Source organism: Sceloporus occidentalis, unplaced genomic scaffold (assembly GCF_023333645.1).
Source record: "Sceloporus occidentalis isolate IW3139 unplaced genomic scaffold, rSceOcc1.0.p SCAF_102, whole genome shotgun sequence".
Classification (NCBI taxonomy): domain Eukaryota; kingdom Metazoa; phylum Chordata; class Lepidosauria; order Squamata; family Phrynosomatidae; genus Sceloporus; species Sceloporus occidentalis.
In genome coordinates this window covers 1566368-1593910 of record NW_028317082.1, presented here as the reverse complement: position 1 = coordinate 1593910, position 27543 = coordinate 1566368, and the positions used below count along the sequence as shown (strand labels likewise).

At 37.4% G+C, this 27543-nt stretch overlaps 1 protein-coding gene across 1 annotated transcript in view; it reads right to left on the bottom strand.

Annotated features, from left to right (window-relative positions):
* Positions 1-27543, bottom strand: part of LOC149283566 (golgin subfamily A member 4-like) — a 67365-nt gene that overhangs the window by 13863 nt on the left and 25959 nt on the right. Inside the window, exons 8-20 of the mRNA XM_089497385.1 lie at positions 24095-24409; positions 20889-20936; positions 20256-20312; positions 19026-19124; positions 18149-18263; positions 17404-17597; positions 16892-16975; positions 16043-16190; positions 7812-7990; positions 6641-6772; positions 5637-5792; positions 670-4583; positions 75-196 (exon numbers count right to left, since the gene is read on the bottom strand). Of these exons, the coding sequence (XP_089353511.1) occupies positions 75-196; positions 670-4583; positions 5637-5792; positions 6641-6772; positions 7812-7990; positions 16043-16190; positions 16892-16975; positions 17404-17597; positions 18149-18263; positions 19026-19124; positions 20256-20312; positions 20889-20936; positions 24095-24409 (5563 nt within the window). The remainder of the gene's footprint in view (positions 1-74; positions 197-669; positions 4584-5636; positions 5793-6640; positions 6773-7811; positions 7991-16042; positions 16191-16891; positions 16976-17403; positions 17598-18148; positions 18264-19025; positions 19125-20255; positions 20313-20888; positions 20937-24094; positions 24410-27543) is intronic.

The following is a 27543-nucleotide window of genomic DNA, read 5'->3' as shown; positions in this document are numbered from 1 at the left end:
ATAATTCTTGGCTTTCATATCGCCAAACTTCACTGTGAATATCAGCGCTGAAAGAGTTTAACAGCTGTGCTTACCAATGGTCTCCTGAATGGCAGTTTCCAGCTCACGTTCTTTTTGTGCCATCTGAGTGTTGAATTCCCTCATCAGCTGTTTCAAAGTGGAATTATGTTTCAGTTCCATGTCTTCTTGCTCATGTCTGGGTAATATAAATAAATGTAAATGGGATGCCAAAAAAGCAACACGATTTTGCAACTGGGCATATGTATTACATCCTTCATCTCAAAGTTTAATTCATAACTCAGATTCACATATCAATAGCATGTAGGCATTTTTATGTCAAGTAAGTACTTACTGACACTCACTAAAGTGCTAAAAGTAATTTTTTTTTGGGGGGGGAAACATTTTATGTAGCGAAAGCCATATGTAAAAGTATATATGTAGTAGTAATAATGGTATTGATTTGTACAGCATTTGTTTCTACTATTTTGTTTTTGAAGGGCTATATAATTTGAATGCATCCACTCACACAACCACAGGTGAATGTTTCTATAAAAGTCTTTGTATATAATGTGCACTTAAGCAATGGCAATGCAAAAAGCCTTACAAAGGTGTTTATAATATTTGCCCCAATTTACTGAACAGTGGCAAACAGTAAAATGTGAAACCTACTTAATTCTTTGTTCAGCTTCCTCAGTGAGTTCTTTCTTAAGCAGATCTAGCTCCTGGTTATGTTCTTTCCTTAAAGTGCGCATGTCCTTTTGCAGCTTGGCAACCTCTTTACGGTATTTTTGTATGTCACCCTCTGCTTCAACCAGTTTCTGTCTCAAAGTGTTCTCCTGGGACTCAGCTTCATCAAACATCACTTTAAGTTCTTTATGAGCTCTTTCTGTTTCTTCTGCATTCTCTTTACACATTTTGATCTCTGTATCTTTGATGGCTAGCTCTCCTTGAAGCCCAAGTAACTTCTCATATTTGGAAGACAATTCTTCAATTTCATTCCTCCTTGCCTCCTGCTCGCTGGCTAAAGTCAGTTCCTTTTCTCTTACAAGCTGTTCACTTTCATAAAGAGTTTTCTGCAAACTGTCAATTCTTTCCTCTAGCTCTGTAATTTTATGCTGCTTTAAGGCTAGTTCACCACTGATTTTAGATAACTCACTTTCCTTATCTCTGTGTTGACTCTGCAGCACAGCATACTTATTTTCAAGTTCTTCCTTTTCTTGATGCAATGCCTCTTCCACATCCTGCTCTTTCTTCTGCATCTTTTCCTTCAAGTCATTAAGTTGGCTTTCTGCATTTCTTATGGACTGATCCTTCTCTTCTAACTGAGACATAAGCTGCTTCTTAACAGAAGCAATTTTCTGTTCAGCTTTTTTCTTTAACTCTGCCAGTTTATTAGAGCTTTCTGAAGTTAACCTCTCTTCAAGTGTTTTTAGGTCTTTATCTTTAGTCTGGGAAAGCTCAATTTTTACCTTCCCCCATGCCATTTCTCTCTCTGCAAAGTCTTCTTTCAAGGAACTTATTTCTTTTTCAAGTTCCAGCACTTTTTGTTGTGTTTCTATGGAGGAATTGTTTTTTTCTGTGACCGCACGCTGGGTTTGATCTAGCTTCTGAAGAAGTTCTTCTTTCTCGTTATTGTTCTGCAGATTTTGTGTCTCCAACCTTTCTAGCAAACATTTATTTTCAGACATTAATTTTGCCACCTGATCATCCAGTTCAAGATTCCTTGTTTTCTGACTTTCTAACTGGCTGGTTAATTCAGACTTTTTACTTTCACTTACAAATTGGTTTTGTTCTGCGTTGCTGCGATGATGTGCAAGTTCTTCTGCCATTTTTTGAAGGTCTTCTTCTTTGGCTTTATTTTCTTTAATGGTCTTTTCAATCTGTTCCTTCAACTCTTTGGTTGTGTTGTGATTCTGTGTAAACTTGAGTTCTGCTTTTTTCTTCCACTCTTCTAGCATATTTTTCCATTTACCTGCCTCTTCTAAAGAAGCCATCTTTTCTTGATTTAAAGCCTCAATTTTTGACATGAGGTCCTGAATTTGATTTTCTAATTTTATCTGGCTGTCTTTGTGCTGTGTGTTGACAAAGGCTATGGCCTTTTCTTTCTCTTCCAAAACAATGCTATTTTCAAGCTTTAACTTGAACTCATTTATTAATGTATGCAAAGACACTACCTCTGACTCTTTCTCCCTCAGTGATTCTGTCAAAGAAGTAACTTTATTGATATTTTCAGAAAGTTCTTTTTTTAGTTGAGTAATGCAAGACTCCTTCTCATCTGCTGCCTTTCGATGGCTTCCTCCTTCCTTTTGCAAGGCATCTTTCTCAAGAAGGAGAGTCTGAAGTTCTTCTTTTATCGACAAAATCACATTTTCTTTTTCTTGCAATTGAACCGTTGCTTGGTGTAATGATTTTTGTGTAGAATCATTCTGCTTAACTATTTGCTCAAGTTCTATTTGTAGATTATTTATTTTTCTCATGTGTTTAGTAATGGCGCCTATCAATTTAATTACTTTGCTTTCACAATGTGCAATCCTTGACATTGATCTATCCATTTGATTATTGTATTTTTCAGTCAAACCACCAGTTATTAATTCTATCAAACCTACAGCCTCTTTGCAACAAGAATCCAACTTCTTTTCTTGCTCAGCCAACAGCTGATTATATTGCAAGTCTTTTTCAGAAAGCTTAACTTGTAGTTCTCTTTGAAAATCTTTCCGTTCTTTATCGAGGAGACAATCTACCTGTTGGCAGTGGTCTTCTGCAAGGTGTAACTTATTAGCTAGCTCCACGGCTTTGTCTTTTTCTTTCTCTAGAGATACTTTTAACCCACCAAGTTTCTCCTCAAACATAGTTTTGTCATTTTTGAGATTAACACATTCGTTTGCTGTTATTTCAAGCTGTGCTTTAAGGTCACTTTCATTTTGCATCAAAGCAAGAACCTGTGCTGAAGCTTGACTTAACTGGTCTTGTATTTCACATAAAGAAGCATCTAATTTACACTTTGCTTCTTTCAGTTCTAGTATCTGTTTTTCTGCCTCCTCCTTTTCTCCGATGATGCTGGTCAGCTGCTGCTTTACCTCTACTACAGCCTGGTCTTTTTCCTGAAGTTCCAATTCATGCTTCTCCTTTAGTTCTTCAACATGCTGATGGAGTTTATTTTCCCATGCCTGGGCAATCTCTTCTAGTTCTCTCTGGTGAGTTTCTTTGACACTTTGCATCTGCTCTTTATGGTTCACCTCCATCTGAGACATGGTATCATTAATCCCTACTGAACTAGCATGTGCCATCTCAAGCATTTTTTCATTGAACTGCTTTTCTTTATTCTTCATCTCAAGCTGCTTTTTCTCTAGTTCCTTCTTTAGTTTGTTTTCCATCTCAATATATTTTTTCTTGGATGACTCTTGCAACTCTTTTATTCTCTGCTTCATCTTTTCAAATTTAGCTTCTTGATGCTTGATTTTAGTTTGATACTCTTCTTGCAGAGATAGTAGTTTTTTTTCTGTGGAAGACAAGTTTTGGTTAAGGTCTAAAACATGCTGCTCATAACTTTCTTTCATTTTTATAGTCTCATTTTCTCTATCTAGGGCAATTTTGGTCAACTCTTCTATTTTTATTTTAAACTCTTTTATTTGAGCATCAGTCTGCAGTTGCAAAGTGTTGTGTTGATCGGTCATATTTTTGTTTTGTTCTTCCATCTGTAAGGACAAACTTTCCAGCTGGCCCTTGTAGGACCCCAGTTCTGAAGTAGTAGTATCTACCAATTCTTTCAGATTATCTTTATCTACTTTAGTACACTTTAACTCCTCCTGCAATATGGTAAGCTGCACAGCATATGCCTCTGCTTCTTCCTGTGACTTTTTATTGTGTGTTTGGAGGGTTTCATCCAGACGTGCAGTGACTTCTTGAAAGTCAGCTTCAGCTTTCTTAGTAGCTTCCAACAGTTTTTGGCTTTCTGTGCGTAGTAATTCAATCTCCTTCTCCTTGCCATCTAGCAATATTTTCAGATGATTGATTTCTTCCTTGAGGCCCTTTTCAACTCCCTGAGTAAGTATTTCCTTTTCTTTTTCTATTACAACAAGTTGTTCATCATACTGTTTCCTCTCATCACCAAGTTGTTTCTCATACTGCAGTTTTAGTTTGTCTACTTCATGCTCGGTTACAATCAGCTTCTGCTCTATCTCTTGTCGGGATCTTACAGCTTCTGAGAGTTCAGCTGATAGAGCTTCTAGTTCAGTTTGTTTCACATCCAGTTTTTCCAAGGTTTTTTCATTCATTTCTTGAATATGAGCCTGGAATAATTGTTCCTTCTCTTTTAGCTGTGCATCCCATTCTTGCTTATGCTTCTCTTGAAGTTCACTAATATTTACTTTGTGCTCTTCTTTCAGAAGGTCAAACTTTTCAGTCCAAATCTTTTCTTTTTCTTGTTCAAGTTTCTCAATCTCTTGTTTGTGATTTTCAATTATTGCACTGATTTCTGCATTGTGTTTGTTTGTCTCCGATTCAATACGAGTAGCTAATTTCTCAGATTTGCTATCAATATCTTGAGAAGATTTTTCAAGTAAGCTTTCAAGCTCCAGAATCCTCTGTCGAAAAAACCCAAAATAATAAAATTAAAAAAATGAAAGCACAATGTATAACAAGAGTTATGAGTAAAAACAGAAGACTTCATCTGATGAAATTGTGTTAATCTACAGATATCATAACATCACTTATTTAACGTAAAAGTGTATTCACTCATTAAAATAAGAATTATATAAGTGTATACGCTTGCACTCCTGTTCTCCTACTCATTAGATCACTCCTACTGTTAGCGCGCGTGTGTATATGTAAGTTGCTGGAGTCAGTCTGAGTGTGTGTGTGTATGTATTCTTTAGTATCAATGTATATGTTTTATGTATAGCGCTAGCGTGTGTAAATGTGTAGTGCCAGAGTCAGTATGCCTACTGTATTGCAGTGCCAGAATCAGTGTGTACATTTTTATATATGTATAGCGTTAGCCAGTGTGTGCATGTGTATAAGAGTGTGGTACTAGCGGGTATGGTGTCGTTTATGTTGCAGTATGGCGTTAACATGTGTGAGGTCAGGCACTCATGTTAGAACGAGAAGGCCTGGCTCTTGAACACCTTTGGAGATCTCTGTTCTAGTTCATCCCCAAAGGTGTTCGATGGGGTTGAGTTCAGGGCTCTATGTGGGCAAAGTCAAGTTCTTCCACACCAAACATATCCAACCATGTCATTATGGACCTTGCTTTGTGCACTGGGGCACAGTCATCATGGAATAGAAAAGGGCTTTCCCCAAAATGTTCCCACAAAAGTTGGCAGCATAGGATTGCCCAAAATGTCTTGGTATGTCCCCTTTGGACAATGCTATGCTGCCAAGATTGTAGGAACAGTCTATGTATTAAGAATCCATTGTCATCAAAGTACCTGTTAGTTTAACGGTCAGGTGCCCCAATACTTTTGTCCATATAGTGTATGTTAGTGTATGGCAAGGACTGACAAAGCCTGGGTGCAGGGTTGGGTAATATATGCAAAAGAAAAACATGATCCTAGTTCCCATGAGTTGAACTTTTACACTAAATATAGTTTTAATTGGTTTTATTAATTTGGTTAAGACAAACTATATGCCCCATTTACCGTTCTGCAATCTTCAACTTCCTGTTGCATTTCCTGAAGCTGGTTTTGAGTCTGTGACTGAATGGCTTTTTTCTGCAGCTCCAGCTCTTCCAAAGCCAGTAAGCCCTGTTGATCTTTTTCTTGCATGGCTTTTATATGGTTCTCTTGTTGATTTGCCTAAAACGAAATAATAGGAAATAAGCATACCTGGGAACTCTACGGGTTTCGGCCGGAGACTAATGGAGAAGCGCCACTTCTCTGGGTTGCCAGCAGAAAACTATGGGCTGCAGAGTGGGGTGCACTCCCCACCCATTTTCCCCTTCAACAGCGGCATGCAAGGAGGGCTCTGGACAGCGTATTATCACATGAGAGAGAGAAACTGTATTTTAGCTAGGGTAGCACAACATGTATCGTATAAAAATAACCGTTTGCTAGGGGTCTATAGTTATTAAACAATGTAACAAATTTTATTATAAGCTCTGAATATATGGACTTATATATATTGAATGTGATAAGTAATTCCAGGAAGTGTCAAAAAAACAGACCGTATTGGCATATTCATGTTTTACCTAGAAAAGGCCAATATGGGTCATTAGTGAACAAGGGAAATCGTGGGAAGGACAATATTTTAGGCGATCATCCTTAAAGCATTTGATGTAAATTAAGTTTGTTTTCATCATGACGATGCACCTTCTTTCAGGGAAAAGTGAAACTTGCTTAAAAAAAAACCAAAAAAAAAACCCCCATCTGAATGGCCTGGAGCTTCAGTCAATGTAACGTTGAATCTTTACCTTCTGGCTCCATTAATTATTTTTCATTGTTGTAATTTTTATGCATAAAGTTGCACACAATTTAAAACTAATTTTTCTGACCAACATACTATGTTTCAAACCAGCAGGCACAATGTATTGATTATTTTATGGTATATGGGATTTCACTTTTATATATGCAACACACATATTGATTTAAACAATACTTTTTCATATTTCATTTGAACTTGGTGCAACTGAGAATTATAAGCTTACAAGTGCTGTCTTCAAACGCTCCTTTAATTCGTCTTCCAAGATTCTAATTCTTGCTTCATGTTCCTTCTCTTTGCCTAGCATAGCCTCAGCATGCGATTTCTCAAGCTCATTGATACGCACATCACAGGATTTCTGTATTAATAAAAAACACATTGTCATGAAAATATATATATTATTTTAAAAATCATACTTTAGACGCTTAATGTCATGCCTCAGGAACAATGGAAGATTGCTTCCAAAATGACTACGCAATTATTTAAATGGCTATGCAATCATTAGTAGTTTTGGATATTGCAATACATCTTGTCTTTCATTATTACAAATACTGAATTATAGCTTTGAGTATGCCTATATAAATGGATTTACACTAATGGCATGTAGCTGTGAAGTATATATATATATATATATATTTACACATTTGCAAGAGTGGGTAATGGAAAACTACACAAAGAAGCTAATATACTAAATCTATCTTTACTCGGACATTAAATAACTGTTTTCAAAAGCTGGTGTCCCACTATTGCATATGTAAGTGTCTGCCTAGATACAATATATCTTTCCTCGCAAATCAATTACTTTCATACTCACTGTAAACTACGCTCACTAAAATCTGATTGGAGAATTCCTTCTAAACTGAATAACAGCTCCTTAATCCTTCCAGCCCTGACAAAGCCCGCAATAGTTTAATAAAATTCCGATCAGGCTACAGTGATTTCTGCCACACTAAATTCATTGACCAATTCGGATATCTGAAGCTTCTGATTATAGCTATTAGGTGCTTTCAGCAGACATGTCCTTCTTTTCTGGAGTTTTATTATGGATTTCTACCATGAACTTATGTCTGGGCAAGTAGGTATTATAGAACCCTAACTTTAGTCAGCCAGGCTACTTCACGCTTTGATTATAAGGATTGTGTTTACTTCTTATGGTTCTATACACTATTCGCCTTTCATTTACATATAAAAAAGTCAAGTGGCAAGAAAAAGTAATTGAACCCTTTGGAATTACCAGGTTTTTTGCATTAAGTGTTCATAAAATGTGTTCTGATCTGAAACTAAGTGACAAGTATACAAAAAGACAATAACAATGCGCTTCAGCTAATTACAAACCACTGATCTTTTATGTCTTTATTGAAACCCATTCATATGAGCGAGAGAAGGGAGGGAGTCACCTTCATGATATCCACCACCTCTTGTTTTACACGACTTAGTTCCTTCTGCAGGTTCATTCGCTCCTCTTCACCAGCCTGCTCTATGGCTTTAATTTGTTCTTCCATCTGAATCTTTCCCTTTTTACGTGCCTCCTCCGTCTTTTGGGTAGTCCCAAGAGCTTTTTCAAGTTCCTCAAATGCTAAAAGAATTGGAGAATTCCAAAAGATCATTTCACAGCCAGCTCTCAAAATATTTCATATAATAAAGGCAAAACATAATAGTACTGCACAGTTTGCAGTGTCGCTACTAAATCACAGCTGTTAATGTAAATATATGAAACAACGCATAAGGAAAAACATTGTCATTGTCATACAATGATTTTTTAACAATAAAAAGAAACACGTAAGCACGTGCATTTTTGAGTGAAAGCATTTTCAGTGAAATTCATGAACTCATGAAACAGTAACAGTGACTCCTCCTGACAGGTAGGACACAAAAACATATAAAAGCCCTTGCCCCTATACTATGCTTAACATCAAAGATATACAAGAAGTAAATAAAAGAGTGGAACATATCTTGAGAGACTATCGAGGAAAAGGAATTTTCTGTAACGGAAATGCTAATTTTGTCATCATTAGCAGCACTTAGTGCAATGTAAACACTTTAACCAAAGCAAAGGGTCAGAGGACAGCAGCCAGGATAATCTTCCTTTAAAAAACTGCACCAAAGAAAGGCAGGGTATCAAGTAGAAGCCTTTCTGGTAAAGTATCTGGCTATTCTGCCCACGATGTAGGGACTGAATTTGGAGAATAAGCTTTACAGTTCCTTAACAGTTCAGGTATAGCCTACTTGCGTCTTCATAGTTCATGCAATGACCATTCAAGGTGGCAGAAAATGGCCATGTCCTTGGAAATCTGTAGAAAAGCATCCCCTTACCTTTGTCAAGGGTATAGTAGTCCTTTAACATTAAAAGTTGGCAGTGCTGCTTCACAAAACAGGTAACAGTCGCTGTCAACTATAAGTCTTATGCCCAAAGAAGAGGAAATAATGGATTGTTAAATATGGAATATAAACGGCTTGCAAGATCAAAAACCGCAAGGAGATATTGTGACTTTGAGTGGGTAACCAAAATAATAGATGAGAGGGGGTGCAATAGGAATAGCCTAACTATTTCGGAACAGCTTTTGACAACAACCCTCATAGAAGAATAAATAATAAATTGCAGTGTTTGACGTTTAAGATAGTTCACTTGATAAGCCAATGTCTTACTTATGGGAGAGAAGAGCTAGTAATTAATAATAGACATCTTAAGAACGGTCTTGTTAATAGTGGGGTACTTCAGGGAGGTTACTGGGACCCATTTTTGTAATTATTATATAATTTGGCCATGGCAGAAGGCTCGAAGTAGGGACTGAAGATGGAGAAAAGCAATCACAGCTCAGACTTCATCTACTCCAAAAATCCTGCCTTTGGCAAACTTGTTCACCTGAGACAAGCAGAACAAAAGGATATCTTGGGGGATTAAACATTCACTTTACACACAGGAAAACCAGTGTGTTTAGTCTCAGTGGAGGCTTTACGAGATGTTGCCTTAAGAGCCCATTCTGGGGCCTTAGGCTCTGCTGACATCCTTAAAATGAAATAAAAAGGAGAACAAAAGTAACATATAAAAGAAATCTTACATATACTTATGGAAAACAAAAGCAGAGCACCTACATAATGGCATATGCCACTACCTGCAAGATTCAGAATAAATGAGCATTACGAACAATGTCTGCGCACAAAAGAAAGTTTTAGCAACATTGACCCTGGCATTAATGCTCACACGATTTAGCCAACTCTGACAGTAAACTACTACTTTTTTTAATCATATGACACTGCAACACAAAAAAGCAGCATGCATTGCCTAAACAATAAAAGAGGCAAGGAAAGTAACTCTTAAGGGGGTAAATTCAGTGGACAGCACAGGTGTTCTTCCCTGTCCTTAAGAAGTCCTAATCTTCCAGTTGTTTTACTACTAATGGGCAATCAAACCATTGCATTGTTCATGATGGATTGTTATGCACCATCAAAAAAAAAACTGGTGGATTTGCTTTTCTGGAGGACAAGTGCGAACACCTGGCAGTAACAGCTCAACACATTTCGCACACTAATTTATCTGCTTCTTCGCACAAAACATTTTGTATACTGCCCAGGCAATTATGCTCAATACTAAAATGAGCATGGCAACACTCTAAATTGAGTGATTGGGCGTCAGTGGGGTAGGGCAAATAATTTTTTCCCATATATATTTTAGTTGCACAATTGCACTAGACACAACTCCTAATTGGCTCCTTTCTGGATAATAAACCTCCAACTAGACTGCCCTAATGTACACATGGCCAAATATCAAACTACTAATAAAAAAATAATTCTAGGGCTGCAACAACTAATCGATAAAATCGATAATAATCGATAATGAAAATCGTTGCCAGCGAATTTCATTATCGATTAGTTGAATCGATTTTTATCGATTATTAAATGAGGGTTTTTTCAGAGCAAACGCTCTGAAAAATACCCCTCATTATATAATCCGTTTAGTCTGACTCACAGCAGCAGCTCCAACTTACCAGTCCCTCCCTGTAATCACTGTGACAACTGGCCCTGCCCCCTTCCTTCTCCCAGAAGGCCAGAACCACATGGCTGTGACACTCATCTAACTGTAAGTATAAAATTTATATTTGGGCTACTGAAAGTTAGGGGAGGTGGGAGTTAATTTAGGGGCAGTTATGGTTAATGGGGTGTTTAGGGTTAATTTAGGGGCAGTTATGGTTAATGGGGTGTTTAGGGTTAATTTAGGGACAGTTATGGTTAATAGGGTGTTTAGGGTTAATTTAGGGGCAGCTATGGTTAATAGGGTGTTTAGGGTTAATTTAGGGGCAGCTATGGTTAATGGTGTGTTTAGGGTTAATTTAGGAGCAGCTGTGGTTAATGGGGTGTTTGGGGTTAATTTGAGGCAGTTTTGGTTAATGGTATGTTTAGGGTTAATTTAGGGGCTGTTGTGGTTCATGGGGTCTTTAGGGTTAATTTAGGGGATGCTGTGGTTGATGGGGTCTTTAGGGTTAATTTAGGGGCAGTTATGGTTAATGGGGTGTTTAGGGTTAATTTAATGATGAGGACTGAGGGTTAATTTTATTAATTTATTAAAGTTAACTTAAGGTGCAGTTAGAGATAAAGGGGGGCAAACTAAGGGGAATCTAAATCCTGGGGGCAGTGAAGATTAACCCAGTACTTATTTATAAAAGTATGGTCTGTGACTCTATGAGGGGACTATGAGATATCTGGGGGGTATAAGGCATATCTGGGGAGGACGGAGTGACATATCTGGGGGTATAAGGCATATAGGGTATATAAGGCATATGTGGGGAGGGCAGTGTGGCATGTCTGGGGAGGACAGAGTGGTGTATCAGGGTGTATAAGGCAGATCTGGGGCCACAGTGGCATATCTGGGGGTAGAGTGGAGTGGCTTATCTGGGGGTAGAGTGGAGTGGCTTATCTGGGGGTAGAGTGGAGTGGCTTATCTGGGGGTAGAGTGGAGTGGCTTATCTGGGGGTAGAGTGGAGTGGCATATGTGGGGAGGGCAGTGTGGCATGTCTGGGGAGGATGGAGTGGTGTATCGGGGTATAAGGTGTATCAGGCACAGTGGCATATGTGGGGATAGAGTGGAGTGACATATGTGGGAGGCAGAGTGGAGTGGCATATGTGGGAGGCAGAGTGGAGTGGCATATGTGGGAGGCAGAGTGGAGTGGCATATGTGGGAGGCAGGGTGGCATATGTGGGAGGCAGAGTGGCATATGTGGGAGGCAGCGTGGAGTGGCATATGTGGGAGGCAGCGTGGAGTGGCATATGTGGGAGGCAGAGTGGAGTGGTATATGTGGGACGCAGAGTGGTATATGTGGGAGGCAGTGTGGCATATGTGGGAGGCAGCGTGGAGTGGCATATGTGGGAGGCAGCGTGGAGTGGCATATGTGGGAGGCAGAGTGGAGTGGTATATGTGGGACGCAGAGTGGTATATGTGGGACGCAGAGTGGTATATGTGGGAGGCAGTGTGGCATATGTGGGAGGCAGCGTGGAGTGGCATATGTGGGAGGCAGCGTGGAGTGGCATATGTGGGAGGCAGCGTGGAGTGGCATATGTGGGAGGCAGAGTGGCATATGTGGGGGGCAGCGTGGAGTGGCATATGTGGGAGACAGCGTGGAGTGGGATATGTGGGAGGCAGCGTGGAGTGGCATATGTGGGAGGCAGAGTGGAGTGGCATATGTGGGGGGCAGCGTGGAGTGGTATATGTGGGGGGCAGCGTGGCATGTCTGGGAGGCAGCGTGGCATGTCTGGGAGGCAGCGTGGCATGTCTGGGAGGCAGCGTGGCATGTCTGGGAGGCAGCGTGGCATGTCTGGGAGGCAGCGTGGCATGTCTGGGAGGCAGCGTGGCATGTCTGGGAGGCAAGCCTGGGCTCAAACGTGCATAAATTGGGGGGGGCTGGTTGCGAAATAAAGGCAAGAAATGCATTTTATCAAAGTTTTTTTATTATGCTGTTTGTATTTAATATAATTTGTTTATTACATTATTTTAAATAAATGAAAAATTTACATTCATTTTTTTTATCCGATTAATCGAAAAAATAATCGGCCAACTAATCGATTATGAAAATAATCGTTAGTTGCAGCCCTACATAATTCACAAATCCGTTCTAAGAGATGAGGTTTACATAATAAGTACAAATATAATAAAGTATTTATGTTTCGGACATTAAAATCATTTACTTGGTAAAAAGACACCTTGGCACTAAAACCACATACAATAATACAGTCTTTTAGAAGACCAATTTATAATAGAAAATAATGGTAGTAAAACAGCAAAACAACTTGACAGCACTCTGGATTATGTGTATCTACAAAGTGTCAATCTTTTTTAACCCCTTAATGACAAAAGCATTGTTTTCAATGAGTTTAGGGACCACCCATTGTCCTTAAGGGGTTAAGTACCCTTTTGGAAAAACAAAACACGTTAAACCACCAAACAACCCTAACCCCCTAGCTGCACCTCCAAATCCCAGAAAAAGCAAGTGTTTAACCTTTAAAATGTTGCAAGATATGACTCTGTAAAACAAATACATTACTCCTTTTGTTGAAAATGTAACGTAACAAATGCTTTTATAGTCCAAAGAATTTTGTGATATTTATAGAGTATGATGCCGCATTGGTGAACCAACACTGGCTCACGTGATAGTCCCAGGGGGCCTAACATGGACACAAAGCAATCACTTTTATACTGTGGCAAGAAAACAGGACCATAGATGTAGGTGGTATGCTGCAGCTTCTCCTTAAGATTGAAAACTGCATTGTAAAGTACTTACAATGTAATTTTATTTGCATTATATGTTGACAAGGCTGCATAAGACACTAAACTGTCCCTTTAAATTTATTGTACCATGTGATTCAAAGTAACCAAATGGGATAAAGTTCTAGTGCTTATGTGAATATTAAAAAGGAGATTTAAAAAAGTGCACTTTATAAAATATCCTTTGTAAGCTGAAGAAACTGTACACGTAGTAGAAACAGACTGCCACAAAGGTGATAAGCGGAATTCGAGCACTGCGATAGCTACTAACCTACTTTATTACAAGTTGGGGCTTGTGAAACTTTGAGAAAGATCTGAATTGCCTGAGCAGCAAACATTTATAAAAAAACCAAATTCTCCCAGATGCATGATGATGGAAGAACGGAAAAGAAAAAAAAAATCCCTTACCCCAATCCTGTTCATACAAGGCTTGGGAAAGGCACATTGAACCAATTACTGGCATGCATGGGTACACAAAAGTAAAATGGACTGTGTGAGTTCTTTACCAGGTACTTTAATACAACTAAAGGATTTTATATATATATTTAATTCTATTATATATTTATTTATAACATACATATAAACAACTATTATTGTTAATAAACACATTTAAAAAATATGCTTATGAAGCTATGTTGTAATTACATAGCAATATTCTTAAAAATACTTGAGGTATAAGCATAGTGGACCACAAATATTGATATTTTCATGCCGTCTTACTAGACTTTACACGCATCTCCAGCACTAAAGTTTATTTACAATATGATGCGGTAGCAAAACTACATACAACACAACTAAAATACCATTAATTTGTATATTTATAATCAAGGCTACAAGCCTTATTGTTCCCATTATCTTACAAGATCCTTATTGACACCTGGAAGTATTCAAAATCATTTTATATACTTAATGGTACACTTCAGTCATCATATGCACTTAAAGGATTATGACAGTTAATTTGCCATGCAATGAGACTCCCTACATGCATGTGCAGAAATCCCTGGTGCATTTGATTTAATTTAAACATCAAGGAATATATAAAAACAATCTTCTGGTTTTCTCTGAATTGCTGATATAAAACAAGCACATTTACTGAAATAAAATCACATCACAAATTAAATATATTAGAACACAAAATATACATTTGCTTATCAAACACACACACACTTCTGAGGTCTGTACACAAACACATATGGTACATACAAATATATAAAAAACAATCTTCTGGTTTTCACTGAGTTGCTGATATAAAGCAAGCACAGTTACTGAAATAAAATCACATCACAAATTATATACGGTATATTACAATACAAAATATACATTTGCTTAACACACACACTCCTGAGTTCTATACACAAACACGTAACTACTTTAATGCCAAAGTTAAACATCATGTACTTCAAATCATGTCACTACTACTAAGCAAGTGCAATCTCCAGAGGCCAGAATGCACTCGTTTACACTATTGTTATAACTATGAACTGTGAATCCTAAATCTTGAGTGACGCAGGCCTTAAAATTGTTAAAATACATTATTTTAACCCTTACGTCCAAACAGAAGGCTTCATGAAAGCAATGCAGGTTTAAAAGAAAGGCGATGCAAAATCTGCTCTAGAAACAACAAATTACAAGAAGTAGAATTATAAGTAGCATGCAATTCACATACTGACAGATCTTCTCTTGCATAAAAACTCGGTAAGTTTACTTAAGATGTTTAACATGTTTAAAAAAAAATAAAAAAATTATTAATCCCGGTACTTCTCTGCCTTATTAATATAAAACGTTACCGATTATGAAAAGTTTAAAATGATCCACTTATTTTTTTGTATAGAACTTCAAAAGAACAGTTATTTGAGAGGGATAATAATTTAGAAATCCCCAAAGATCTTGGGCATCAATTGCAATCCACATGATGAACCATGCAAGAGTACTCTCTTTTTATGCTTGGGATGTTTCATCAAAGAATGCCAATATGAATATGTACTTAAAGGACATTTATATGTAGTGTTTCTCACAAAAAAAATAAAAACTATTTTAGTAGTTTAAAACACAATTTGTTCTACCATGGCTGATAAGTAAAACATTCCCTGCATCACTATTGTGTTCTCCTGAGTTGCATAAGATCACAAATATTACATTCAATTAATTAAAGTATACTTTGCAATGTAATTAGTAAATCACTTACTATTCATCTACTGAAATGTACAGAAAACTCTGGATAGATTGAATAAATAAATGTACAAAAACTGTATAGAAATACAAAAACTCAAGTGTAATAACTAGGTCCCTGGAGGACCAGCGATGTATCTGAAATGCAACAGCCAATCATATGCGCAATCACACGCTCTGTTCTGTTTCTCTCCTCACTGGGGATAATTGTTTACGTATATCGAGTAGTTAGTGTGGTAGGGGTTAGTTAGTGGGGAATTTGGGATAGGTAAGGGTTAAAAATCTTGAAATACAATAAAAACCTAAAAAAAAATAAAAAAAATATACAGCACACTTTCAACAAACGAAAATGATATTGCAATATCTGGGTTTTTCAAATCGAGGCAAGTTAAATACATGGTTTGCTCCCCCCCATTTATACTAGATGTGGATAACTTACATACATGAAAAAAATGTGTTTTTGTATCCCATTTTTGATATTTCTTCCATAAAAAATATTTCTAAAATAATATAAATGTTTGGGGGGGTTATTTTTTTATTTTTTTATAAAAAGCCCTACCTATACTGGAAAAATTATAATTTGTGTAGGTTCACTAAATCAGAAAGATGGAAATAACTGTTAAAGAAAAACCTAAAAATGCTTTTGTCCTACAGTGTTAAAAAGCTCTGGTCTTTAAGGTGTTTAGTTAAGTGTAATGCTCTTACCAGCTTTCTCAGACTTCTCTTTCTGCTCTTGCAGTTCGTCACATTGTCTGGTTAACTGTTTGACTCTGGTGCGAAGCTGCGAAACTTCCTCTTCCTTCATCTCCAGGGTCTCATGCATTTGCCGTTTTGTTTCTGCAATGACCATGCCCTTCAAAGGAGATAGAATAAAAAATGTCTGTCCAGTGTCTAAATTTTTACTACACGAAAGTCATCCTTCAGAGACGGGTTAATTAACTTAGTACACGGCAGCCACAAAATGAACTACGAACCGCTGTTTCTTCCATCTTTGGACAGATTTGAGAGTTAAAAAATAATGTGAAACAAATGCTGTGCATAAAACTATGTATCCATGTACCTCAATAAATAAGTTGTATATTAATTAGCAGTGTTGACAGCATGGCTAAACAACCTGATATCTCTTATTCATAGAGTACATGGAGTTTACCAACTCAGTCCCGGCATCAGTCTGGTTTTTGTGGATGCCCTTCTGAAACATACCACAGATGCTGTAACCATAATTTTCCATTCTTTCCTTATATCTCTTTAGCAGTTGTCTCCTTTTTTTTTTTTTATAACATACAAAATTATATATATGCAAATAGCTTTATATTGTATTTCTTGTGTAGCAAGAACAGTACCGTCAAAATATGTTTGAGTATATATGTTTTATTCCTTTTTTTAAATGAACGTGATTGATTTGTTAAACAGAAGTGAAGGTTTATTTTGATCTCTAGGGCTTCATGCTTAGATGTTTATAATATGTACATGTTATCTAGGTGTTAAAAGAACATTTCCTTGGTCCACAAAACTGTCAGACAGAGCTGACATTAATCATAGCTAAATGTTTACCTTATCTTGCTCCAGCTGCTCAACCAGATTCTTGGCATCTCTCAGTTGGGTAATCAGCTTGGTCTTCTCACTAGTGTGGAGTTCCTAAAATTCCAGAAAGACTTATGTTACACACATGACATTTCTAAGCAATACATTTTAGATTGAAAAATTAGAAGTGGAATCCTATTTTTATTATAGATAGGGTACAATGGGTGCAATGACATTAGACTTAGGCTTCCAACTTCTTTCTCTGAAAGCAGTTCAACGTAAAGAAAAAAAAAACATCTGGATTCATCCGAAATGAGAAAAGCCTCCAGAGCTTAATAACTATGATATGGGAACAGACTAAAGATTGCTTCCCTTTGTGCATGCCTCTGGGGCTCCTTAAAAATACAAGACACACTCAAGCAGACAACTGTACATCATGAAGGACAGAGAGTCAAAATATACCCTCATAATAAAAGCATCCAGTGCTGTGATCATATAGAAAAAGCAACCTGCAACTGCAGATAAAGTCATTAGTTTGATACCTTGATTTTTTCAAGTTCCTGAAGTCTCTCATCTAATTGGTTCTGGAGTGCTTCATTTTCACTGCTAAGCTGAGCAGAACGCTCTTTGTGTAACCGTATTGTTTCTTTACATCGCATCAGAAGGTTCTCCTGGCGTTTAACTCTGACTTGAAGATCTTCTGACGTTTTTGAATTATCCCCTGACCCATCTGCACCTAAAGGCAGCAATATAAAAATTTTTCAAAAGGGGGTTTCATTATCACAAGGTTTTATCAACCTAAGTATATCAGGACAGTACTACACAGAAAAGAATGTAGGTGTGGTAAGAAAAGAAGAAATACTTGTTTACACACTGAGCCAATTTTGATTTTGTTTAACCCAGATAAACATTGTGAAAAGTTCACTTACATAAAAAAATACAAATAAAAAAAGCCTGAGAATTCTGGCAATGATCCATTACATAATAAACAGGAAAATAGGCTGTGGATGCAGTAAATCAATATTAATATGTAGATTTAGAGAACAAATACAGGCAATATTCAGGTTTACATGAAATATCTACCTTTTGCTCATCATACCATCAAACAGCTTTATAAGTATACAGACTTTTATTAGGTTTTATATGTGCACTACTTATGTCTTGTTTGCCCATTGTACAGTGTTGCAGTAAATAATCGCGCTATACAAATCAATAGATACGATGATCATATTTTCCCGTTTTGGTCCTCTTAATTAATTTGTATGAGAATTGATTTTTCATACTAACCAGGAGTAGAACTGTTCTCCACATCACCTTCCTGCACAGCAGCTTGGGTGTTGAGCTCTTTTGGTTTGGAGATGTCGTCATGCCCTTTCCCAAGCCTTTGCTTCAGTAAAGTCACCTAAAAAAGTGTAAATGCTTGAAAACATTGCCAACATTCACATTTCTAAAAACTGAACTATTTACTCTGATTCAGATTTTAACGTCGACACCTTTACTGGTTTCTCTCCATAGCACCAGCATACTTCAAACGATTGACAATCTCTTACAAGTACTCGCATCACTTTGGTAACAGATGAATTTCTATTAAAAAAAGGCTTTTATTTTTAATAGTAAACACTGTTACACAGTAAAATAATTTTACAGTTCGGGGAATTGCTTTAACTTATTTACCAATTGGTAGAAAGGACTTTTTTTTTTTTTTATGGATTTTTTATCTTAAACTGAAAATTTTAGTCTGGCCCATTCAATGGGCACCAAGTTCTTTTTAAAATCTGACATATAATGAAGGCCTGACTTTAAAAGTGTTTTGTTAAACGTACCACAACAAATGTGAAAAAAGGAAGAAATGTTTCCCCAAAATGGCATGCACAGTTTAGTGAATAGTATTGCTGTGGCTCCGACGTGGAGTGGTCACAAACTTGATAAACATATGAATGCTACTTGGTTAATTTTACTTATGGTTGACAGTGTGAGCAAAAGAAATGTACACAAAACACATAAGTTCTTGATAAATTAAATAATAATACTGCAGAACTCCATGAAAGCTAACCACCATCTACACTGAATATTATAACACACTTTGTTATAATTACCATTACAAAAAGATAAGGGGAGCTACGCCCCTCAAGTCAGTTTTATCATATAATACTTAAGTGCACACCTGAGTCTGTAATACACTAATAAGTTGATCTTTCTCTTCCAAAGCTGCATCAAACTCTTCTTGAAGATGCTTCTTGGCTTGCTGATCCATTTGAAGCTCCTATAATAATAAACAAATATTGAAGTAAATAGGTACATTTAGTTTTGTGGCCAAACACATCTCCCTCCTCCAGTGCTAGCTGTTTAGACCCCCACTGATTTAAAAGTCAATGCTTTCCCGACATGTAAATGCTTAGCTTTTTATTTTTATTTTGGAAGAATGCATTTAAAACACTGTACTTAAATATGCATTCTTGTTTCAAAATGGGTGTCAGGGGCATTGGTCTCTTTTATAGTTTGACAGTTTGCACCCTGGTGTAGCAGACATCCCCAAAATGCCTGTGGATCTAGAGGGGTAAGCAAGTGACTTTTTACAATAATATAAATAATCTATAAAATGTTCTCAATCAACGAGGTATATGATTTTAGTTACATTACTACAGATGAGTCAGACAGCATAGCTTCCCACTTGAAACACAGACTGTTGGCGTGCAGGGGAGAGAATCATCATAATACACATACAGATCTTCTCACTCCCCAGTCAATTAGAACTTTCCCCATCATTTTTCCCATCAAATTACAAGGGTACATGTTATAAATACATGTAAATATCTATAAAGGCAAGCCATGTATGCAGACACACAGTTATAACATCCCATTAACTATGAGACAACCCTTTAAACAAACATGCACACAATCAATTTATAATAAATAATATGGTCAGGAGAGCTGTGGTTTCAACGCCTTGACTTTATATTATGAAGGGCCAGCCGCAGTGAACTTCTGTTGCATGAAGTTCTTAGCTAGCCCTGTACGATGTATAGTTTCTTAATAATAATAATTTCTTGTAATAATTTCTTCAATCTTCTCACACATTAAACTATACATTATGCAGGGTCCGCTCAAGTTTTACTGGAGAAACTTGCTTTTCATAATGAATAGTGAAGTGAAATATCTATGTATATAGCACCACAAAGCATGTTAACAGTTTGCCAAAGTTTCAAGGGTTTTCCCTTGTAACACATATAATAATCTGGTGTAGGTTTACAGTGACAGGCCTGTTCTTGTCACACACAAGAACACTGTGAAACTGTTAACACCTCATATATGCAGAGTCAACACAAAGGCTGCAATCCAACTAATATTGTCGCTTGTACGGATATATTTAAAACTGACGGGTGGAAAACATTACCTCTCGCAGTTCTCCAATTCTTCTTAGTGCTTTATCCTGGCTCTGGCTCAAAATGGACTGAAATAAAGAAGGATTACATTATTAAATGTGATCTGTATCTGCAACCTAAAGCAAACTAGGCTCCCAGAAATGCTATTTTCTTTTTTTTTTATTAAATTAAAATCTACAAACTGTGTGTTGTCCCTTCCAGACCCATGGCAATGTCTTCAGCAGATTAGTTTAAAATGTGACTAACTAACCCATTGGGAGAGTTATACATTAAAGTTCGTGAACCAATGAACAACAGTGAGATTTATAAATCACAAACATTAATAAGCAGCTTGGAAAATCTATTCCACCTAAATTTTTAGAAACATCATTCCTAGTAGTAATGAAATGAAGTAAGTAACATTTTGCGGTAAACACTTGTCACGTGACACAAAGGCAAGCACTTATATGTTGTTGCCATAGCAACTGAAAAACTTCCTATACATTTGTTGTTTTTATCAAACCTTCAGAGGTAAGAATAAAAAAAAATGAGATCTGCTAAGGTTTTTACTCATCACATAATGTAAAATACAATTAATGTGGAACAGCACCTTTAACACTCAGCAACACTTCCTCCACTAAGCCTTGTCTATAGCACCATCTCACCTGCAATTTGTCTTTATCCCTCTGAATTGTCCTATATGTTGTAACAAGCTGAAAAGTAAACACATTCTGCATGTTACTAAAAAGCAATACGATATAAAAGTAAATTTCACACCACTCCATCAATGTTTTTTTTTATATAAAGCAGTACAAGTCCAACATTATTCCCAAGAAAACAATTAAGATGGGATGGGTAATGAAATCATTAAGTCCTTTAAGGGTCAGGAATGGAAGATAAGCAAGGATAACAAAGAGAAAGCTAACATACTGAATAATTTATTTTAATCTGTTTACACTAAGAAACTGCTAATGGTGTATAATCGCCTAACTCAAGAAGAGGGCATTTGCCTTGGGGTTTTATTAAAACCTCTATTTGGTTCCTACTAGCTACTGGTAAGCACCTTGGTTCTGTTTCCCCTGTTTTACTGTTGATGATGTTCTGTTCAGGGCTAGTGTTAGGATTTGCCTAATGTGAAGTACAGTGAAGTGCTGGCAAGCTTCCATTTTATTGCCAAATGATCAACCATATCTTCATGGTTTGCATTAGCATTAGGTTTCAGTGCTTTCTGTGTTTAACGCTTGCCTGTGTCATTGTCCTTCACCTAACCATGGATCCTGTAGGTATGGCATGCACTTATCCTTGTTTTGGCCTGGATGCCTACTACTGCGACCCTTTTGCACATTGGACACCCACAATACCAGAGCCATCCGTGGGTCCTTACAACAGAGGCATGACCAGATTACAATGTTTGTATTAGGCCCTTACCATTGAATTGTTTACAAAAAGACAATTAGAAAAAAAATCATGCTAGCAGGGAAGATGTCTTCATAGTAAGGGCTATAAAGCTCTCAAATGAACAACCTTTAGACTTGGTGACCAAAAATACTGTGGATGCTTTTAAGAAAAATCTGGATTTTTTTGTGTGAAGAAAAGTTTTTAAGGGGTATACATTGTCATTTAAAAGTTATTAATCCTGGGATTTATCTCAGAGTCGTGGTACATACAATCCCTTGGGGATACTGATGTGTGCTTAAATGGTCTTTAAAAGGTGCAGCAGTACATAAAGAAACCCCATATTTTTATAGCATTTTACCCACTGGAAAACATTCAACTATAAAAGACACTTAGGAAATATTTAATATATGTCCAAAGCGTTCATGCTGAAGAAAGGTATGTTACTAGAGATACAAAGACAAATTCTACCACTGCATATTGAATAGGTATGGTGGTGAGTTATGATTTTTCACCTTACTGTAACTCACCTAACATGTAAACATGACATGTACTTGACATTTGTCAAGTATTCACATTTCACATTTGTTAACGATCGCACACGGCGTGTTTTTTTTTTCCTTCTATTGTTTCTGAACAATAGAAAAATAAGAGTGGTTATCCTGACCATGTTTTTGAATGACCTTTCACACATTTAAAAACGTTAGTGCCTTTAGAGTTTGTATAGTATGTTTTCAAAAAATCTGTTTAAAAGCTGTTGCACATCTCATGAAATGCATAAAATAGGCCTTAGCTGGAGGAAGCACAGTAGCATCCATGGAATGTTCTTGCTGTTCAACCCAAAACTGATCGATTGATCTATCATGTATATATACACGCACTATCCACTTTATTAGGTACACCTTGCTAGTACCGAGTTGGACCCCCTTTTGCCTTCATTCTTTGTGGCATACTTTCTACAAGGTGCTGGAAACATTCCTCAGAGATTTTGGTCCTTATGGACACGATGGCATCACACAGTGGCTGCAGATTTGTCGGCTGCGCATCCATGATGGCAATCTCCCATTCCACCACATCCCAAAGGTGCTCTCTTGGATTGAGATCTGGTGACTGTGGAGACCATTGGAGTACAGTGAACTAATTGTCAAGAAACCAGTTTGAGATGATGCGATCTTTGTGACATGGCGCATTATCCTGCTGGAAGTAGCCAGCAGAAGATGGGTAAACTGTGGTCATAAAGGGATGGACATGGTCAGCAACAATATTCAGGTAGGCTGTCTTATTTAAACAATGCTCAATTGGTACTAAGGGGCCCAAAGTGTGCCAAGAAAATGTCCCCCTGTCAGGGTCCACTTTTCGCTGCCTGAACCATGGCTTAATCATTCCTGTGGTATGCTACCACTAGTGGCCACCCTCCTCCCTCTGGAGCGCTCAGAACCCAATTACCAGGTACAGCTTAACCTTATTACCTCAGTTGAGCCCTGCCTTTAAAGACCTTCCCTGCTCCTCAGACAGTGCCTTTGCATTGTAGTGTAAGCAGCTCCTCGCTGTGGCTCGTTCCCGGTCCTGTTCTTCGGCAAATTTCTTCCAGTCTTCCATTGTCCAATTTTGGTGAGCCTATGCGAATTGTAGCCTCAGTTTCCTGTTCTTAGCACACCCGGTGGGGTCTTCTGTTGCTGTAGCCCATCTGCCTCATGGTTTGACATGTTGTGCGTTCAGAGATAGTATTCTGCGTACTTTGGTTGTAAAAAGTGGTTATTTGACTTACTGTTGCCTTTCTGTCATCTCGAACCAGTCTCCCCATTCTCCGCTGACCTAAAAACAAATTTTTGTCCACACAACTGCCACTCACTGGATATTTTTTCGGACCATGCTCTGTAAACCCTAGAGATGGTTGTGCGTGAAAATCCCAGTAGAGCAGCATTTTCTGAAATACTCAGACCAGTCCGTCTGGCACAAACAACCATGCCACTTTCAAAGTCACTTAAATTCACTTTCTTCCCCATTCTGATGCTCGGTTTGAACTTCAGCAAGTTGTCTTGTCCACGCCTACATGCCTAAATGCATTGAGATGCTGATTAGCTATTTGTGTTAAAAGCAATGGAACAGGTGTACCTAATAAAGTGGCCAGTGAGTGTGTGAGTGTGTATATATATATATATATATATATATTATATATATACATACATATATATATATATATATACACACACACACACACACACACATGTATACATACACAGTATCTCACAAAAGTGAGTACACCCCTCACATTTTTTGTAAATACTTTATTATATCTTTTCATGTGACTCGTCTTCAGCAAAGGTAAACGAACACCTCAGATATCAAAAATTTTACTTTTCATTCATAGACATGTATGGGAATCTTTGCCACACATATCTTTTATATGATAATGGCAAATAACACTCAATAATTATTTAACCAATTTAAGTATTTGTCACATAAAGAACCATACCTCTGAATATTTCCCTCTGTAGTTGGCCAAACTCTTTTCCATCCTACGGAGCCGATGAAAAAGTTGGTCTTTATTAAGGCCTTCCATGTTTACTACAGTATCTTCAGCCTCACTTTCAATGTCAGAGGGAGGGTCGAATATAGGACCTGCGCTTTCTGCATCAATTCGATTCAGTGACTCACGAGAACCACTTCTGACCAGGGACTCCTTTGAAGGAGATCGAAACAACGATTCCTTGACAGGGCTACGAAATAACGATTCCATTGAAGGGACTCTTAACTGAAGTTTTTGTGCAAATGACTGTGCCTCACTCTTCTGCAAACATGAAAACACATCATTATTCAGAGATTTTTTTTTTACATTTTTATGTAATTGGGGGTTTTTTCGCCGCAAAGAACCATGCCACTTTACTATTCATCGAGATACTAGAGTTGCAAAGAAACACTCCAAAGCCCTCCTCTACGTATTGCATCAAAGCAATCTAACCTCCTACACCCAGTCCCCTTTAACCCCTTCGTGACAAAGGCTGATTTTACTTTTTGTACCCTTCGTGACAATGGCCTTTTTAACATTTCTGCGCTGCTTGTGTTTAGCTGTAATTTTCTTCTTTCCCGTTTACTGAACCCACACACATTAGATATTGTTTTTTTCAGGATAAGAAGGGCTTTCTTTAGATGACATTGTTTTGATTGTATCATATTATTTACTACAAAAAAAAGTATAAAATATGGTGAAAAATTTAGAAAAAAATGACTGTTTCTAACTTTTAGTTGAAAAATCTTTTACTCATCTATAAAAGGTAATGAAAAAACCTGCTAAATGGATTCTACTATTTGTCCTGAGTTTAGAAATACCCAATGTTTTTATGTTTTTTTGCTTTTTTCTACCCATTATGGGGCAATAAGTACAGGTAGCGTTTTACTATTTCAAAGCCATTTTTTCCAAATCTGGTAATTCTTCCCCCCATGTGCCATTTCGGGTATCTTTGAACCCGGCCAATGCAATTTACCCCATCAAATCATATATTTTTGAAAACTAGACAGCCCAGGGTATTCCAAATGCTAGTATTTTAACTATTTCCATGCACCATATCTACCACCAGTTTTTGTCAAACTTTGTGGTAGTCATTTTTTTGCATTTGTTTTGTCACACACATTTTACTTCAGGTATGAATTAAAAGGTTCTCGTTTATGTCACTATCACAAGTACAGCGATACCTCACATGAATGATTTTGCCTGGCCGTTTGGGGGCAAAAGGGCCACATTTGGGGCATGCGCATTTTTCAATGTTGAACTTTGGCATTTGGGGATCCACTGCCCATGCCCTATTTGGTACATCTTTGAGCCGGGCCATTTCAGTGTGCCCAACAAAACCATATATTTTTCAAAACTAGACACCACAGGGTATTTTAAATGCTGGTATTTTAACTCTTTGCATGCACACATTTTACCACCAGCATGTTTTCAAAGTTTGCAGTAGTATTTTTGTGTGTGTATTTTTCCCACACACACCTACTTTATGTATGAATTTACAGCTCCTGGTATATGCCGCTGTCACACGACACCCCATAATGTGTTCAGCAACATCTCCTGAGTGCAGTGATATCCCACATGCATGGGTTTTTCATTTTTGTGGGAACTAAAAGGCCACATTTGGTACATGTGCATTTTTCTAATTGGAAATTAGGTGTGTGGCCATCCTTCCCCCGGTGTTAATTGGGACGTTGTTGAACCTGGCCAATTCAATTTACCCCATCAAATCATACCTTTTTTAAAAGTAGACACCCCACGGGCATTTAATATGCCAGTATTTTAACTCTTTCCATGCGAGAATTGTTTTAAGCTAATATGCTAATTTTAGGACTTGCTCACAAAAATATATTTTTTATATATATATATTTTTTTTTTGTCTTTTTAAAAAAAAAATTTTACATTTTTTTTCAACTTGGAGGTTCCCCTGATAGTGACATCAGTGGGAAATGATTTTTACATTTTACTAGTTTTTTACAAATTTTTTTTCTAATTATTATTAATTTTATTTTATTTTTTAATTTATTTTTACTAATCACACTGTGATTAGAAAGCTGGGTTCCATTGACTTGCATGGTGAATGCAGTACCTGTATTCAACCTGCAAGTGGAGCCAAAGTTCTCTAGATGGTCTGGACCATCTAGCGAACTTTTAAAATTTGTTGGTTCCTGTTACAGGGCAGCGGCCATCTTGCTTGATGGCGAAGATCATCGGCAGCTGCGGCTGTGACCGCTCTCCGGAGCGGTCACAGCCCATCGAAAGGTAAGTGTTTGGTGTCGCTGGATGCCTCCTGATCGAGGCATTCCAGCGACACCATTTAAGTTTAGGAGGCGATCGTTGATCGCCTCCTAAACGCTTTTAAAAAGGGCGTCCGCCGCCATACAAAGTATGGCGGATGTTGACGCCCCGTGGAGGGGCCTGAGATGGCCCCTTCGTTCCGATCGCGGCGTTGCTGAATGCCTCGAGGTCGAGGCATTCAGCAACGTTTTTTGGGTGCAGAAAGCGAAAACAGATCGCTTTCTGCACCCGTTTAAAGACGTGCCGGTCCTGGCACGTCAATTGTCGTAAAGCACATGCTTTTCCGTGTCGTGCCAGGACCGGCAATTGTCGTTAAGGGGTTAAACTAGAAGACCTTCAAGCAAATGTCCCTTCTGTAGTAACAGAGCTTGGAAGGCAGAGCAACGGAGAGAGAAAAATTGAGGCCCCAGTCGAATGTTTTGAACAAGAAACTACTGAACTGTACATGATTTTAAAAACAGAAAACAGTTTACAAGAGTATTACGTAATGTTTTTCAAGAAAACGTCTTTAGTTTTTAACACCGTTAACCTAAACTATGTATCCTTTCCCAATTCTACTTATAAAAGTAAAACGTGCATAAAAAGTGAGCGCCTATCGTCAGGTTATTTTCTAAAAATTGAAAGTGACTGCTTTCCTTTAGTAACATTTCATGCATAATTCATTACTTTTTCAGAATACTAAAATTCTAAAGATTTAAACTTTTTTCTGAATATAAGCTGTTATCCATGACTAGTCACGCAAAGTCCTTGTCATACTGGAGTATCTAACCAACAAACACACAAAACAGATTTAATTAGCACAAGCAAGTCTTCATTAATTCTGCCACAGTGAGTTCTATGAGGTTTCGAGTAGGTAATGTCACCCAAATATCATAGCTACTTGCAATGACAATCTTAAAGTGCATGGCGAAACAAAGACTGTTGGAAAACTATTTAGCAAGGTTATGGTGAGAAAAATATTACTGCTAGAAATAATAAAATAGTTACGCTTATACAGCCATCTCTCTGAGGAAAACACTAGCCTCAGTCTGAAATGATCTCACAATTATACTTCAATAACTACTTGAAAACCATTTAACGAAGAAAAGAAAATAACTAAAGGTGTAATTGCAGAAAAACAA